Below are 17,426 nucleotides of genomic sequence, written 5' to 3' on the forward strand. Positions count from 1 at the left end.
TTGGGCCTCACAACATCCTGTGAGGGCGGTGTGATTATTCCCACTTTATGGTTGGGGTCACTGAGGCAGACAGAAGTTAAGTAATTTGCTCAGATCATACAGCCAATAAAATAGCTGAGTACAGATTTGAGTTCAGGGCTCCATGACTCCAGGCCCACTGCTGTAGCCACTGTGCCACCTAGTTGCCTCAATAGAAGAGGCAGAAAGAGCTGAAATGAGATCATGTGGATTAAGGTGGATGCAAATGAGGGAAAGGACAACTCTGGCTGGGGAGGAAGGCTTATTTTTCCAAAGATAAAGGTTTAATATCTCTGGGATGGGGAGAGTAAGAGTGGAAGAGAGTATACTATATAGGGGATAGGAGGGAAGGGTGGGAATTCATCTAAGCAAAATATCAGTGGTTGGGAGGAGGTCTACTGATGAAGGCAACTGTTTAGAACGTTCCAGATCCTCCCAGCCTATCTCTGCACAGAGACAGGAGGCAGTGTTATATACAAAGGCATCTAGAAGATGAAAGAAGAGAAAACATGACCTGGTGCTGACGGTGTTGTGTGAGGACACTGAAATACTTAAAGGGTCTATGATTTTCTTAGTGTAGAGAAACTCAGTGCGGAAACTCTCTCCACTCATACAAATCACATACCATCTATAACTCAATAGATAAAACCTAGGGAGTTGCTTGAGTTACCTGGTAAGTTGCCTAGAGTTGCCCTGTTTGACCTTTACTAGGTCAGAGGGAGTATTTGAACCCAGGAATTTTAGACTCCAAGCCTAGCCTTCCATCCACTAAAACCATGGTATCAAACTCAAATAGAAACAGAGCTGCTAAACAGTATATATGGATCTCTGTGAGCCACATGTTGATTTCGAAAACTACAAATTAACGTTATCTACAATTTATTGTATTTTAATTTATTTTGTTAGATATTTCCCAAGTAGATTTTAATCTGGTTCAGGCCACACTCTGGAGTGTTGCTGACCACATCTGACACCTCTGTACTATTTTATGCTGTCTCTACCATGTGGACACATCCAGGCCGAAGAACCGATGAGAAACACATTCCTCTGTTATAGTGTTACCTAAGGCTTTCAAACATAACTGCAATGTCCAAGACTCCTGCCTTGAAAGGAAGTTTTGTTTTGTGGCAGTTAAGCAACAGTTTAAAAAAACCCAACAATTTCCTATGTTCAGTCAGTCAAATCAAATCGCATTTTTTATTTTTTACTACCCAGTTTAGAAAGGGAGATCAATATTTCCTGTAAATAAATATGTCTATTTGCTAGATTGTGCAATGAACAATCATGATTAGAGAGAAATCAGAATACTCTTGCTTCTGTGTGTGTTTTAATTAATTTAATTAATTAATAAATTTTTGGTTTTCACCTTCACTTCCACAAGATTTTGAGCTCCAAATTTTCTCCCCATCTCTCCCCTCCCTCCACCCCAAGATGTTGTTTGGTCATTCTCATTATCCTTTCCCCCAATCTGCCCTCTCTTCTATCACACCCATCCTCTTCCCCTTCTATTTTCCTGTAGGGAAAAAAAAGATTTCTAACACTCCTGATTCTTGATCATACCTTTGTAGGCTCAGCTCTTTCTGTTTCTTTTCTTCTAGGTTTACTGGAACAAGGAGGGATCAACATGGAAAAGCCTCCCAAAGAAGTGAAAGTCTACCTCCTGACCACTTCAAAGGCTCCATATTGCTGTGAGTAGAACTTCCTCTCCTCCCAAATAAAATCAAACAACAATAAAAAAGAAAAAAAGGAAACCCGCCTCATCTCAGACTACTAATATTGAAAGCAGCCTTTATTATTAGTCTGTTGTTTTCAGTCATGTCCAACTCTTCGTGGCCCCATTTTGGGGGTTTTCTTGGCAAAGATACTAGAGTAGTTTGCCATTCCCTTTTCCAGCTCATTTTACAGATGAGAAAACTGAGGCAAACAGGATGAAGTCACTTTCCCAGGGTCACATGGCTTCTAAGTTTCTGAGGCGAGATTTGAACTTATGAAGATGAGTTTTCCTGACTGCTACACCACCTAGCTGCCCCCAGCAGTCTGTTATGGAGAAAATTTGTTGTCAACGTGTTTGATTTCAAGTCCTGCTCTGACCATTAGACAATGCCACATGAGGACTGACTCAGGAGTCATAGGACCTACATTCAAATTTCACTTCTGTTGCTTACTATTTCTGTGACTTTGGGCAAGTCACTCCCCTCTCTGAGCCTCAGTTTCCTCAAGATGACCCTTAAAGGTCTTTTTCAGATCTAAATCTATGATCCTATGTTCCAAATCAAGCCCATGGCTACACAGGCCTTCATGCTCTTCCTAGATATCTACTCCTTCCTGTACTGGGGGAGAATCAAGTTCCATGAGGGGCAACAGACCCTTTCTCTTCATTCTATCTTATGCCTAAGTGGGGAAATTAGGTAATGTGACTGAATAGTCAATGGGTAAACTCAGACATGGGGCAAATTAAAAATTTTTATAGATAAGACTTGAAAACCTGGCCTCAATGGGTATTACTTATTGGCCACTGGAGGCTTTAAGCCTTCACTCTACTTATCACAAAATAAATACCTGTAAGCCACAAGAAGTCAATTAATCAATGTTTATAGAGCACCTACTATGTGCTAGGCACTGTGCTGAGCACTAAGGATACAAAAAAAGATAAAAGAAAGTTCCCTGCTATCAAGTTTACAATCTCATGGGGGAATTAACAAGCAAAAAAAATATTTATGCAAAGTAAGCAATGCACAGGATAAATAGAAAATAATTAATAGAGGGAGGGCTCTAGAATTAGTACTGAATGTGGATTCAGAGGATCTGGCTTCAAATTCTACCTCTGATCCTTACAACCTGCGTATTCCTGGGCAAGCCACTTAATTTCCCTGGGTCCGGGTTCCCACAGCTGTAAAATGATGTGGTTGGAATAGATGTCATTAAGGTACCTTCCAGGTCTACATCTGTGTTCCTCTGACTATTCCAAAGTGTCCCTCACTGTAGCCTCCCTGGGTTTTGTGTCTTTCAGCAGCTGTACACTTTATCTATCCCTAGTCCTAGCTCTGGCAGCACCACCACCATTTTGGATGATATAAGTAGAAATTTCATGTTCCTAATCTCTCACCCTCACCCCCATCTCACTTTCCTCATTTCTCTGGTATGTTTTGCTTTCCTAGTGTATCACAGTCTCGTGGAGTTTCATTTACAGAAAGTGAGAAACAAGAACACCAACATTGAAATCACTTTGCATAGCAGTAATCTTACAACTTCCATTAAGATCACCATGTAAGTAATCTGTGTGCCTCCCTCCCACCTTGGGCACTTCCTTTCTTTTTCTTGATTGTCTATGTGTGTGGTCTCACCCTATGAGGATGTAAATTACTGGAGGTTAAGAACTGGCTCTTTGTATCCCCAATGCCTAGTATAGTCCCTGGCATATAGTAGGTATTTTTAAAAATGCTTTTTTCATTCATTCATTCATTCATTCATTCATTCATTCATTCATTCATTCATTTATCCTTCCAACTGAGGTTAGGAAAGGGACTAGGAGACATCAGTGCACTTTCTTTGCTAAACAACAGAATAGGCAGCAATAGTCCAAGCTTTCCTGACACAACATGACACCCTTCCACTCTCAAGAAGCTCCCTGCTTTAGATTGTAGACTTCGAAGTGTTAGGGAGCTCTGAGGTCATTTGGTCAAACCTCTACATTTTATAGATGAGAAAATGGAATCACTGAGGGGCCAAGTGCTTTGCCCAAGGCCATGCAGGGAGAAAACATCAGAGCCAGGACTATAGTCCCAAACATCTGTGTGCCTGACTGTGGTTATCGTAACAGGTCACATTCAAATAGTGAAGTGAGCTTTATAGTGTCTTTTCCCTTATAACAACCTTTGGGGTACAATGAAGAGTACTGGATTTAGAGTGCAAGGACCTGCATTTGAATCTCACCTCTCCTATTTACTGTCTTTGAGACCTTGGGTAAGCCACTGACTTTTTTTAGGCCTCACTTTCCTCCTCAGTGCAATGAATGAGTTGACTACTTTCAATTAACAAGCACTTATTAAGTGCTTACAGCATGCCAGGCATCATATTAGACACTGGGGATACAAAGACAAAAGTGAAAATAGTTTCTGCCTTTGAAGAGCTTTCAATCTAGCTGGGGAGACAATATATACAAGCAAAAGTATATGTAAAATAATTTGTGGGGAAGCTTGAACAGCTGGAGGGGCATCAGGAAATGTTTCATTTATTGTAGACCAGAGATGTTGAACACACAGGTCATAATACACCTTGTGGAACTAATTGGGAAATATTTATTTATCTATTTATTTATTTATTTATTTTGGTGAGGCATTTGAGGTTAAGTGACTTGCCCAGGGTCACATGGCTAGTAAGTGTCAAGTATTTGGTCTGAGGCCAAATTTGAACTCAGGTCCTCCTGACTCCAGGGCCAGTGCTCTATTCACTGTGCCACCTAGCTGTCCCCTCTATTTTCTTAATAAAGGATGAAGCAAGGTCCTCAGTTATTAGGGTCAGGGGAATAGATGCTTCTAGTAGATACCTTTCCAGGGCAGCTAGATGATGCAGTGGATACAGCACTAGCCCTGGAGTCAGGAAAGACTCATCTTTCTGAGTTCAAATTTGGCCTCAGACATTTACTAGCTGGGCAAATCACTGAACCTTGTTTGCCTCAGTTCCTCATCTGTGAAATGAGCTGGAGAAGGCAATGCAAACCACTCCAGAATCTTTGCCAAGAAAATCCCAAGTAGGATCACAAAGAATTAGACATGCCTGAAATGACTTAACAATAACAAGGAATAAGTTACCCAAGTAATAAAGTTACTAGCTGACTCAGTTTTCTTCTTCTTTAATGCTATTAGCATTGAACTACTTCTTTGGGACTGTAGACTTAGAGCTGGGAAGGGACCTTAGAGATCATTTCATCTCTCAGATTTTAGATGAAGAAACTGAGGCCCAGAAAGGTTAAGTGATTTATTTAGACTCCCAAAGTGATCAATACTGCCCCCTGAAGGGTGCTGGTACAATACAGGGGGGCAGTAGTAGCCTCAGGTGCAATTGGAGGGTATTGAATAAAATTAAGGGGATGGTGGAAGCATTAGGAAAGGAGAGACAATAAGGAAATTTTGAAAAACCGTTCCTACATGTTTCATCTGTTGTGTAACAGAATTAAAGTCATAGTGATCACATCGTTTTCCCGATAAACATGCAAAATGCAAGTTATAACTCATCAGAGGTCAAGTCCACCAACAAGTCTTAACAAGCAAGTGTTGGCAGGCTGTGCATTGCTGAGAAGTCCAGCATGCATCGGCAGGAATATGTGCATGTAATGACTTGTTTACAATATGATACCATATGGTTACATGATGCAATATTGTGTCATGAAACTTTTAACTCAGGAAAAACCCCACAAATTTACAATGAATTATTAAAGATGCATCATTTTTTTAAAAAATTTTATATTTTTTGAAATGACGCAAATAAAAAAAGAGTTACAGGGTTAAAGAAAGTAGATTTCCATGGGGGTGCTGAGTAAAATTTTTGGAAAGGGGTCAGTAGGCCAAATAAGTTTGGGAACCTTTGGTTTAGGGTCACACAACTAGTAAGGATTTGAGGCATGATCTGAACCCAGGTTCTCAAACTCCAAACTCTTTCTTCTTTTGTAAGATCTAAAATTTTACAACCTGAATTAACATCTTTTTGCAATGGATCTAATCTTTTTTTTCTTCGAATGTTTTAAAGACATTTTAGCATAAAAATAATTTTTAAATGGTTAGAATCCAATTCTGTCTCTATATCTTTCCACTGGCTGTGTCCTGGTACCTGGAACATACTCTCTCCTCACCTCTTCACTATTACACTCTAAGTTTCTTGAGAGCAGGGACCATATATTTGCCTTTCTTGGTGTACCCAGTAATTGGAACAGTTCCTGGCACATAGTAAAGGTTTAATAAATGCTTGTTGATTGTTGACTGACTCCACCTCTTAGAATCCTTGGTGTCCTTTAAGAACCCCTCAAGCACCATCTTCTAAATGAAGTTGCTCCCCTTGGCTACTAATGCCTCCCACCAAATCACCTTGAATCTGTTTTGTATGTGTATCTATATGAGTCTATATATCTATAGATCTACATAAGCTCCTCTGATACAGCATAAATAAACTCTTTGAGGGTGGAGACTGTTTCACATCTGTCTTGTATCCCCAGGGCCAAGTACAATGCCTGGCACATGGTAGATGCTTTACAATGCTTTTTGATTGATTGGCAGATACAGAGTCTGAGAGAGGATCTAGTTCAGCTCTTCATTTTATTATGGTTTATTATTTATTATTGTTATCATTATTATTATTAATAGTCTCATATTGCATTGAAAATTCTTTTTTTTAGTTCTTTATTCTCTCCTCCCCTTTCCCTTTCTCTACCCATTAAGAAGGCAAACTCATTACAAATATGTATTGTCATGCAATATAAATTCCCACTTCAGACATGTCCAAAAAAAAGGAAAGAAAAGAAAGAGAAGAAAATAGGCTTCAGTTGCAGTCTGAGTACACCAGCTTTCTATCCAGAGATGGACAGCATGTTTCATCATGAATCCTTGGAATTATGATGGGTCATTATATTGATCAGAGTTCCTAAGTCTTTCAAAGTTGATTGTCTCTATAATATTACTGTTACTATGCAGATTGTTCTCCTGGTTTTCCCAACTTCACTTTGTACCAGTTTAGACAAGTCTTCCCAGGTTTTTCTGAAACTATCCCTTTCATCATTTCTTATAGCACAATAACATTTCAGCAAATAGTATTCCATTATATTTGTAGGCCATAACTTGTTTAGCCATTCCCCAGCTGATCGATATTCCTTGAGTTTCCTATTCTTTGCCACCACAAAAATTGCTGCTATAAAGTTTTGTATATATGCATTGTTTTCCTCTTTCTTTGGTCTCTTTGGATATAGACCTAATAGTGGTATTGCAGGGCCAAAGGGTATGTGCACAGCTTAATGGCTTTTGGGTGTACTCCCAATTGCTTTCCAGAATGGCTAAACTAAGTCATAGCTTCACCAATTGTGCATTTGTATACCTGTTTCTCACAGCCCCTCTAATATTTATCATTTTCCTTTTTTGTCACCTTGGGCAATCTGATGGGTATAAAGTAAAGCCTCAGAGTTGTTCTAACTTGCCTTTACCTGATTATTAGTAATTTAGAGCATTTTTTTATGTGCCTATTGATAGCTTTGATTTCTTTCTCAAAAAACCGCCTATTCATATCCTTTGATCATTTATCAATTGGAGAATGGCCTATTTTTGTAAATTTGACTCAGTTTCTCACCAAGTCAGATTTCCTTAAAAATGATACCCCTATCAGAGAAACTTTGCTTCAAATACTGCCCCCCCAACTGTCTGCTTTTCTTCTAATTTTAGCTGCATTGGTTTCATTTATGCAAAAACTTTTTAATATTATCAAAATTATCCATTTTACCTCTGGTTAACCTCACAATCTCTTTGGTCATGAACTTTTCCCCTATTCATAAACAGGGAAAAACAGGTAATTTCTTCCATGTTCCACTAATTTGCTCATAATGTTATCCTTATGCCTAAATCATTCACCCAATTTAAGCCTGTGTATTTGGCATGAGATTTGATCTATACTTAGTTTTCAGCTCTTCATTTTATAAAATAGAAACCCTTCCTGCGGAGGGCACACACTGGCTGTGTGACCCTAGGTAAGCCAGTTAATTTCTCAGTGACTAAGACAGCTCTAGAAGACTTGAAATTGCAGAAAAGGTGCTGACCTGCACTGCTAGAGGGAGTTTCTTCCCTATTCCATGAAATCAGAGATCAGGTTCCTATATGGAGTTTCATATCTCTTTCAATCTCCCTGTCTCTGAGCTCCCTGCTTCTGATATGGTAGCTGACAGTCCCTCTTTCTGTCATACTACCCTGCAGAGCTTGGGCAATATTTACGCAGATCTGGGCTTCAAGGCAAGGAGGGTGGGAAAATGGAGTCCCAGCTCTATAAGGACAAAATATAGAAAGAGGGCATCTAGTCCTCTGCTCAAACTTTCCCCTTAGTTTGAAAGATCATGCATATACATCCTTATCCCTCAAAACCTAAGGGGAGCAAAACCCTTGGAAACTTTGCTTTTTAACAGACTTAGTACATGCAAATGCTGCCACTTAAGGTCTGAAAAGGCCTGAAAAATTTACAGTCTTCATAGCCAAAAAACCTTACCAAGCCAAACCAAAATTAAGACTCATTCTAAACTCCTAAGAGAGAATAATCCTCCTACAAAATTTGTTGAACTAAGAATTTAAAATAAACTTTCCATTTCTAGGTAACTGAACCTGGAAGTGAAGCTCTCTTCTTATTTTTGCCTCTTATTAGGAACCCAACCGGGAGTTTTTCCCCAAGTAATGAAAATGTCAAGAATTAGGAGAGCTCCTTTTTGCTAAAGTTTTCTCTTCCTCCTTCTTTTCCTCCTCACTCTCTCTACCTCTTTTCTTTCCCACCCTCTCTTTCATTCTCTCCCAAACCTAGTCTCCCCTTTCTCTTCCTTTCTCTCCCCTTTTCTCCCCTCTCTCCTTTCTCTCAACATAGTATCAAATTTTTATTGAGTACCTACTGTATCCAAAGGACTTTGCTATCTCAGTGGCAAATCTGAAGAAGCATAAGATGTAATCTCTGCTTTCCAGGACTTCATGTCGTAGTACCAAAGCAAGCATCCATAGCATTTCAGAACTGGAAGAGAACCTCAAAGTCCACGTAGCCTAAAGATATCAAACTTAATGGGTCCCAGTGCTTTCAACGTCCCTCAACTCCCCAGCCTCTCCTTCGTACTTTTATTCTGAGGTAGTGTTATGTAGTTCATAGAACCCTGGACTTGAAGTCAGGAGAGTGGGTTCTAGTCTCTTCAACATGGGACTTCAGCAAGTCACTGAGCTTCCTGATATGATATATATGTATATATGTATATGTATATGTGTACATGTGTGTACACATATACACACATATATACATACCTATACATGCATGCATACATGCATGCACACATACATATACACATACACCTTTGCATGCCCCACCCATTGGGTTATGATGAGGTTCAAATGAGCTAAGATGTGGAGAGCACATTGTAAAGTTTAAGGCCTATATTAGTTTGAGCTATTAATATTTATTTAATTCAGACAGATATCAGAATCAGATGAAAACATCTTTAGAGACAGAAACAAATTGTTAATATAGAATCATGTAATAAACTTAAAGAGCGAATTTGAGGCTAACCCTTACCTGCTGCATGAATTCTTCTACTGAACATCCCAGATGAGAGGTCATCCAGTGACTTACCGGGCAGACAAGGGAGAAGAGAACTATTCAGAAATACATGTAATGTAAAAGCAAAAGGCATCAACAAAAAAGAGAAATCATCCATCCTTAGCTTGAACAACTCCCTTGATGGGGAACTATCTAGCTGAAGAGCTAAGACATACATGTTAAATGAAGGGTTAATTAAAAGTAGCAGGTAATATCTGACAAGTCTTCCATTATAGGTTTGCTACGATGACTCATTATGTGGTACAGGTGATCTCAAGTTCTCAAAGGAAATACCTAAGAAATCCAAGCTCCAGCAGGTTCTACCACATTGAAAAGGTTTTGAGTTACCTATCAATTTTAAGTCATTAAACATTTGTTGTTTAATCAGTTCTGACTCCTTGTGATCCCTTTTGGGGTTTTCTCGGTAGAGCTACTGGAGTGGTTTGTCATTTCCTTCTTCAGCTTATTTTACAGATGAGGAAACTGAGGCACCTAGGGTTAAGTGACTTGCCCAGGGTCACACAGCTAGTAAGTGTCTGAGGCTAGATTTGAACTCAAGAAGATGAGTCATCCTGACTCCAGGCCCAGCACTCTATCCACTGCAACATTTAGCTGCCCTCATTAAACATTTACTTAGTTCCTGCTATGTGCTAGGCACTGTTCTAAGCACTGGGGATACAAGGAAGGTAAAGGTAAAGATAGTCCCTGACCTAAAGGAGCTCATGGTCTAATGGGAGATACAGCATGCAAACAACTGTGTACAAACAAACTATATACAAGACCAATTGGAGAGCAGGAACTAGCATTAAAGGGGATTGGAAAAGGCTTCTTGTAGAAGATGGATTTTAACTGGGACTAAAGGAATCCAGGAAAGCCAAGAGGTGGGGATGAGGAGAAAGAACATTCTAGGCATGGGATACACCCATGAAAATACCCTGCGTCAGGAGATGAAAAATCTCAGTGTCTTATTTGAGGAGCAGTAAGGAGGCATCACTGGATCTTAGATTTCAAGCTGGGTTTGTAAGATGTAAGAAGACTGGCAAGGTAGGGGAGGAAGACAAGTAATGAAGGGCTTCGAATGCCAGACAGAGGGCTTTATATTTGATCCTGGAAATAATAGGGGGCCATGGGGTTTAATGAATAGAGAGATGACATGATCAGACCTACACTTTCAGAAGATCACCTTGGCATCTGAGTGGAGGATGGACTGGAGTGGGGAAGGACTTATGGCCAGCAGACCCACCAGCAGGCTTTTTGCTTTAGTAGAGGCATAAAGTGATGAGGGTCTATGTATCTGTTAGTTGAGGTGATATCAGTCTAGCTAAATTTAAAGAGGTTCAATACTAGAAAGGTGACCACAGGTGATTAATTTATTTTGGGGGCATAGCATTTAATGAAGATAATCTCCTAAAAGAGTGGTGTGTAAATTTCTTTAATTATGTACTCCTAAAAATGTAAAAAAATGTTGTGTGTGCAATCCTAATATATGCATATTTATTTCTTTATAAATTATATATATGTGCTATTGTACCAACAATTGGCACATTATACAACTTACATAAAAAATGAGATAAAGATGTAATAAAATTTGAACCTAGGGTCAATAGGGAAGCCACTAGAATTTATTGAGGGGGAAGGTGACGTGGTCTGATCTGCACTTTTGGGAAATCACTTGAACATCTGCTTGAGGATGAATTTGAGAAGAAAGCTAATTGAGGTGAGAGTAATGGGTGATGAGAGTTCCAGTTAGGGGGTGGCTGCGTGAGTGGAGAGAAAGAGACAGATGTGGGAGATGTTGTGAAGGTACAAAGATTTCACAGCTGATTGGATCTGGGGGATGAAGGAAAATGAGGAGATAATGTGATTGTGAGCCTGGGTGACTTGGGAGGATGGTGGTGCTCTCAATAGAAATAGGGAAGTTTGGAAGAGGAGTGATTTGGGGGCAGGCCGAATAATAAAATGACATCACAGTGCATCCCTTCTTGCTCAATCTATGTGCCTCACTCTGTCCCAATCAAAACGGAAAGCGAGAGGTGGAGATCTTACTAGTTGGACCCTGTGGTTCACCAGCTGTCTGAGGGGTACCTTTAACAGTCATAAAGTGAGATGGGGTAGGAGGTGGGCATGGGGGTGTGGGGTTTCTTAAGAAAGCCTTCTGCTGTGCATGCCTGGGTGGTGGTTAGTAATGACCAAAAGGGCAGAATAATACAGTGGAAAGGCTTTTGGAAGTTAGAGGACATGACTTCCAATCTGACTTCTGCCCTTTATTACCCCTGGAACTGTGGGCATGTCATTGTTCAAATTTCTCTGGGCCTCAGTTTTCTCATATATAACATGAGGGGAATGTACTAGATGGCCTCTGAGGTCATTTCCAGATCTAAATCTATGATCCAATTTCCTCTTCCCTGCTTGTTGATCTTTCCCCACCTTACCCCAACCCCCCAAGGAAGAGGTTGGGAGATTGAACTACAGAGGGAAGGGGTAGAGTGTGGGTGTTGGGGATAGGTGTAGTTTTGTTGTAGATAAACCCCAGTAATAGTTATTGTGAGGAGGGTGGGAGGTGACCCATCTTTCCACCCTCTGATTGGTTGATCACATACCCCTCAGGGTCAAGCCACAGACAAGTCTCCTACTTTGGAGACCATTGTTCTGAGGATTAGAGGGGTTTCTCTCAGCACTCATGGAGGGATCATTCCTAGCAATGAAATGAAAGATCCTTGGAATATAATATGGAAGTATATAAGTGCCAGACAAGTAGCCTGGACAATAGGTTCTCCAGGATTTCACTCTTGTGTCTCCTTACAGATTGAAAAACCAGTTCATTGGCAAAGGATTGATAGCCCACTCAATCCCACATTGCCACATAAATCAAGTGATCCTGAAGGTTCTTTCCTCCAACCATGTTTGGAAGAAAGACAAGAGCTCCATCACTGGGAGATTCTGCGCCATCCCTTTGCCTGCTAACCAGAGGTAAACAGACCCTTTCAGTGACCATTGACAAACACAGACATCTATCCTTTCCACCTGACTATATATAGTGTTCCTAATATCAAAATCTCTCCAAAACAAACCAGGGCCAGTAAATGGTCTTGCTCTGGCCAAAAACTATTTTAGTCTTGGCTAGCTGGGTCTCCTGAGATGTCATCTTGAACACTTAGGGCTTCTGGGTGATGAGAACAACATGAAATTTGATATGACAAGATACCATTCAGTTACCACTTTCCCATATGGAAATATACCAGTATGAGTAAGTGGTGAGCAAGACTTTCTTGCTAGGTACCAGGTACTTCTAGCCTGCCACTGAAAGCTGGAAGTATTCCTCTGAGTAAGCCTTTTAGTTGTTCCCCTTTATCTTCTATTTATATTTTTCTAACGTACTAGTTTATCTGTCTGTTACACACTACGTCAGAAAAAATTGCCAAGCTGGCATTTCAGTAGCATGGAGGCTGCTTCTGGATTAATGATTGCCAATGAGAATGGAGGAAAGGGAAAAAAGAAAGAAGAAACTAACTTGCAGTGGGAAGCAGCTTACTGTCCATCAAACAAATATTCTAGTGCTACTGAAAAAAAAGAATAACCTATAAGACGCTATGGAATAGCACTGAATCTGGATAAATAGGCTAAAGACATGTTTGTTCCTGTCCAAGAGGCAGAAGACTTGCTAAGGTTCCAGTGGCCCAGTGAGTGATGCTAGGAAGCTTATCACCTTCACAGGAGGGTGACTTCAGCCACCTTAATCTTCCGTGTTGTCCGTCCCTTCCAAAAATAAGATTAATTGAAGGCAGACCAGCAAAATGGGCAGGTGTGGCTGAAAATTCCATGGAACATGGAACAGAACATGTACAGGAGAATCAGCATGGAAGAGTGGATGGATTGCTAAATAAGAGTCAGAGAAAGTCTTGGTTCAAACCTTGCCTCAGATTGGTTCTCTTGGGGAAGTTAAGGTCTTAGCCTCAGTTCTCTTATCTGTAAAATGGGAATTAAAAATAGCACCATCCTCCCTGGGTTGTTGTGAGGCTCAAATGACATGATACATAGTGCTTCACAAGCTTTAAAGTGCTAGCTAGATAAGTATGAACTATTATGATTATTATTGACTTGGCAACTAGAACCTCACTCTGAGGGGCTCACTCCTAGGTGATTTACTTCCCCTGGTCTCAGAGTTGGCCAGAAGCCTTTGCTGAAAAGAGAAACTCTGTTCTTTATAGCATCATGCCAGATGCTTTGGTTTAATAGTATCTAAAGCTAAAAGCATAAGAGGAAATGGAAACTTTGGAAAGTGAAATGACTTTTCCAAGGTCACACAGATAGTAAGTGACAGAGTTGGGATTAGGTTTTCAAATTCACATTCAGATTGAGTCATCTGCTCTCCCCAGATTTCCCTAGTGGTTGTTTTTCAGTGGTATGAATAAAAACAATAACAATAATAACACAGTTAGAATGGTACTTTAAAGTATGCAAATCACTTTGCATACTTTATCTCATCTGAGCTTCCAAATTTTACCTGTGAGGTAAAGACACAGATTGAGAGCTGGAAGGGACCTCGGAGAGGCTAGTGAGTGCGACCATTCCCTTTTTCAGATGAGAAGGTTGAGGATTAGAGAGATTAAGTGATTTACACATAGTTACCCCTGGGAAACATCAGTAGGAGAATTTGAACTCTGGTCTCTTTCATTCCCAGTCCATCACTCTATCCACCATGCCCCACTGTTGTAAGGACTCCATAGCTTATATGTTAGAGTACTGATCTTGTAACCTCTTTTTAACTCTGAGATTATGAGTTTGAATCTCGCAGTTGCATTAAAACAGGTTCAGCACAACCCAACACACCTCTAATCTTGTTTAGTTTACTACCCCCCATTTTGCTCAGTTGATCGCCTAAGACATGATGGCCACTCCTAACCTCTTGCTGTTCTTCCCTTATAGTACGAAGATGTGGTGCTCTTCTGAACTAATGACCTTGCAAACAAATGTAAATTCTTTTGCAAAGCTGGAAATACCATGTGCATAATATAATCCCTGGAGATCTTTGGAGGACAGCAAGTGGTTTCATTCAGGCTGCTCTTATCAGACTAAGGATAATATCTCTGTCATTATCTACTAAGTAGCACAAAACTACTCGTCATTATTTTTATCGAAACATTTTGTTTAGCTATATGGGTCAATTCATTCCCAATAAACAATAAAGGTCTTCCTGCCCTCCACTTTTCTATTAAAAAGCTGTGATTAGGACAGCTATTGTGGTTGATAGCACACATAATTTTCCACTTTTATAGTTTCTTCCTTTTTTTTTTCCTTTTTTCCCCTCCTCCTTCTTAATTGAAAGGAAATATGTCATCTGGGAGCAATACTGACCATTGCTATTGACACAAATTTCTTTGCCTTTTAGATTGTCTTTATTTGCATTATTAAAATCATTACACATAGTGTTCTGGTTTTGCTTTCCTCACTCTGTATCAGTCTGTCTTTCCATGTTTCTCTAATTTCTTCATGTTCATCATTACTTGCTGTCTAATAATATTCTACAGTAATTCCCATTCCCAGCCATTCCCAAGTCATTGGACACAATTTATTCCAGCTTTTAACTATTATAAATAGTGCTGCTATGAATATTTTGATACCTTGGGGATCATTCTTTCTGTCACTGATGTCCTTGGGGGTATAAACCACAGTAATGAGATCACAGTGCCTGACACATAGTAAGTGCTTAATGAATGTTTGTTGACTGACTGGATCAAAAGGTAGGAACAGTTTAGAAACTTGTGTAATTCTAAATTTTTATTTTCAGAATAGTTGGACCAATTCACTGTTCAGTCAGTAGTAAATGAGTGTATCTGTCTTCCAACATTGTCCTTTTCTTATTAATATTATAAGCAGAAATGACCCCATATATTTGGGCTTTCTACCTAGAACTGTACCTGTTATTCAGCAGAAACATTTATAGGGGAAAATCCATAAATTCCACAGAATAGTCAGATTGGTTTTTTTTTAATGAAATTGTGTTACCGTTGATATACTGAGAAAAAAAATCACATTTGAAATCTGCAGGACTTAGAGGAAAGGAAGGTGAAGTGAATCTTCCCTAGGGTAAAGTACAAGGGAGAGGAGGTGTTCTGAAGTAATAGGTGAAAGACATAATTCAAACACGCAGTATTCCACCTCTCGGTGACCTATTTCCTCCTTTGAGTTCCAACTGATTTTTTTTTTGAGGGGGTGGGGTCTTTTATTTTGGTGTCTGCTTTGAGAAATTAGCTTGAATGTTTAAGGGGACAGATATGAAGGGAGTTGATGGGTAAATTATTTGGTGGCACATCCAGAGTGAAGCGTAGCTAGTGTCTCCCAATTTACGATGCAAACAGCAAGTAATCAAGGGTTTTCATTATAATTAATGACATGGACAAGGACCAGAGAGCACTGTATAGAATTCAACAGTGATAGCATTAAGAAAACACTTTCTCTTAGATGACCATTACAACATGAAAAATGGCTCAGAATCACAGATTGCAAGAGTTAGAAAGGAATCTTAGAATTTATATACTTGATCATCCCACTTAGTGCAGGCATAGGGCCTCAGTTTCTATGTCTGTGAAATAAGGAAGTTGTGCTGATTGGTTTAAGGAGGAGATTACTAGAATTAAACCCCCATCTATTTATGCAAAAGTATTCTCACTGGGATTATTCTTTAGAGTAAAACAACTGGACACAAACTATGAACCCAGCGACAGAGGAATGGCTGAATAAATTGTGGTGGTTTATGAAGGTAATAGAATATTATTACTCTACAAGAAAGGACAAATATGAAGATTTCAAAGACATATGAAGTGATGCATAATGACAAAAACAGAACCAAAAGCATGATTACAACCATATAAATGAAAACAGTAAATTCATATTAAAGATAAAGGATGACTTTGTTACTACCATATAAAAGTTCCCATGCACATCTTCTGTTTAACAATTAGGTCAAGTCAACAAGTACTTATTATGTGCCAGGCACTATACTAACCACTGGGGATACAAACACACAAGCAGAAAGAAAGATAATGCTTGCCCTTAAGGACCTTACACTCTGACAAGGGAAGACAACACATAAAAGGGAGCTGAAATCAGTAAATAATAGAAGTGTATGGTTACATGTACAATCATTTGCAATTCCATTCATTTGTTTTTATTTTTGCATTTTATTTCTTTTGTTATTGTTTATATATTTAAATATGCTTGTCAATGAAAGTTAAAATGTATTAATAAAAAATAAAGAAAAGTGAGCATATTGGACTAAATGACACTGTTTCCTTCTACCTCTAAGATCCTAAGATCTGGCCTTTGCTTTTGAATATTTTCAGGAGCTGTGAACTCACTGCCTCCTAAGAGCACCCATTCCGGTTTTCAATAATTCTCTTGTTAGAAAATTCTTTCTTCTGTCAAGTTGAAATTTGCTCCCCTGTACCTTCCTCTCAGGGTCTTAGTTCTGCCTTCTAGAGCTACATACGATAAGTCTACTTGCTTTTACATGTCATTCTTTCAAACAGTTGAAGATAGATCTCATATTCTTTCTATGTCTTCTTTTCTCAATAATAAAAAACCCCAGTTCCTTCTACTGTTCTTCATATGTTCTCCTCCAGATACACTTTAATTTGCTATTATCCCTTTCAGAATGTTTTATCTAGAACTTAAATAATATTTGAATATATATATATAATATTGCATATATAATCTGACCAATTGGATGCTAATTTCTATTAATGAAACCTAAGATGGCATTGTTTCATTGTTGCAGCCATATTATGCCACTGAGTCTTAGTGGCTCGCAAGACTTAGAGCTAGACATCATCTAGTTAAAATTGTTCCTTTTACAAATATGGAAACAGGAGCCCAGAGAAATAAAATGGCATATTCCAGGTTACACAAGTAGTAAGTGGAAGAGCCAGAATTTGAAACCTCCCTGGTTCCGTGAGCTCCTGATTAGGGCTTGACTGAGACCCACCGTACTGTTGGCCTCCAACTATCTTCATGCCATACCACTAGCCCATACTATTTCTCAGCCCTCCACTCCTTTCCATCTCTTGCTGTTCTTGGAAAGGACATGTTACTGAATT

The 17,426-nt window shown here is 39.3% G+C and overlaps 1 protein-coding gene across 1 annotated transcript in view; it reads left to right on the top strand.

The window, feature by feature from the left end:
- Positions 1–16,595, top strand: part of LOC110208069 (phospholipase A1 member A) — a 72,056-nt gene extending 55,461 nt beyond the window's left edge. The window contains exons 12-15 of the mRNA XM_020985875.2: positions 1,617–1,706; positions 3,177–3,285; positions 12,136–12,300; positions 14,257–16,595. Of these exons, the coding sequence (XP_020841534.2) occupies positions 1,617–1,706; positions 3,177–3,285; positions 12,136–12,300; positions 14,257–14,341 (449 nt within the window). The 3' untranslated portion in view covers positions 14,342–16,595. The remainder of the gene's footprint in view (positions 1–1,616; positions 1,707–3,176; positions 3,286–12,135; positions 12,301–14,256) is intronic.
- Positions 16,596–17,426: the final 831 nt, after the last annotated feature.

Source organism: Phascolarctos cinereus, unplaced genomic scaffold (assembly GCF_003287225.1).
Source record: "Phascolarctos cinereus isolate Bilbo 61053 unplaced genomic scaffold, phaCin_HiC Scaffold_726;HRSCAF=1367, whole genome shotgun sequence".
In the NCBI taxonomy this organism is placed as follows: domain Eukaryota; kingdom Metazoa; phylum Chordata; class Mammalia; order Diprotodontia; family Phascolarctidae; genus Phascolarctos; species Phascolarctos cinereus.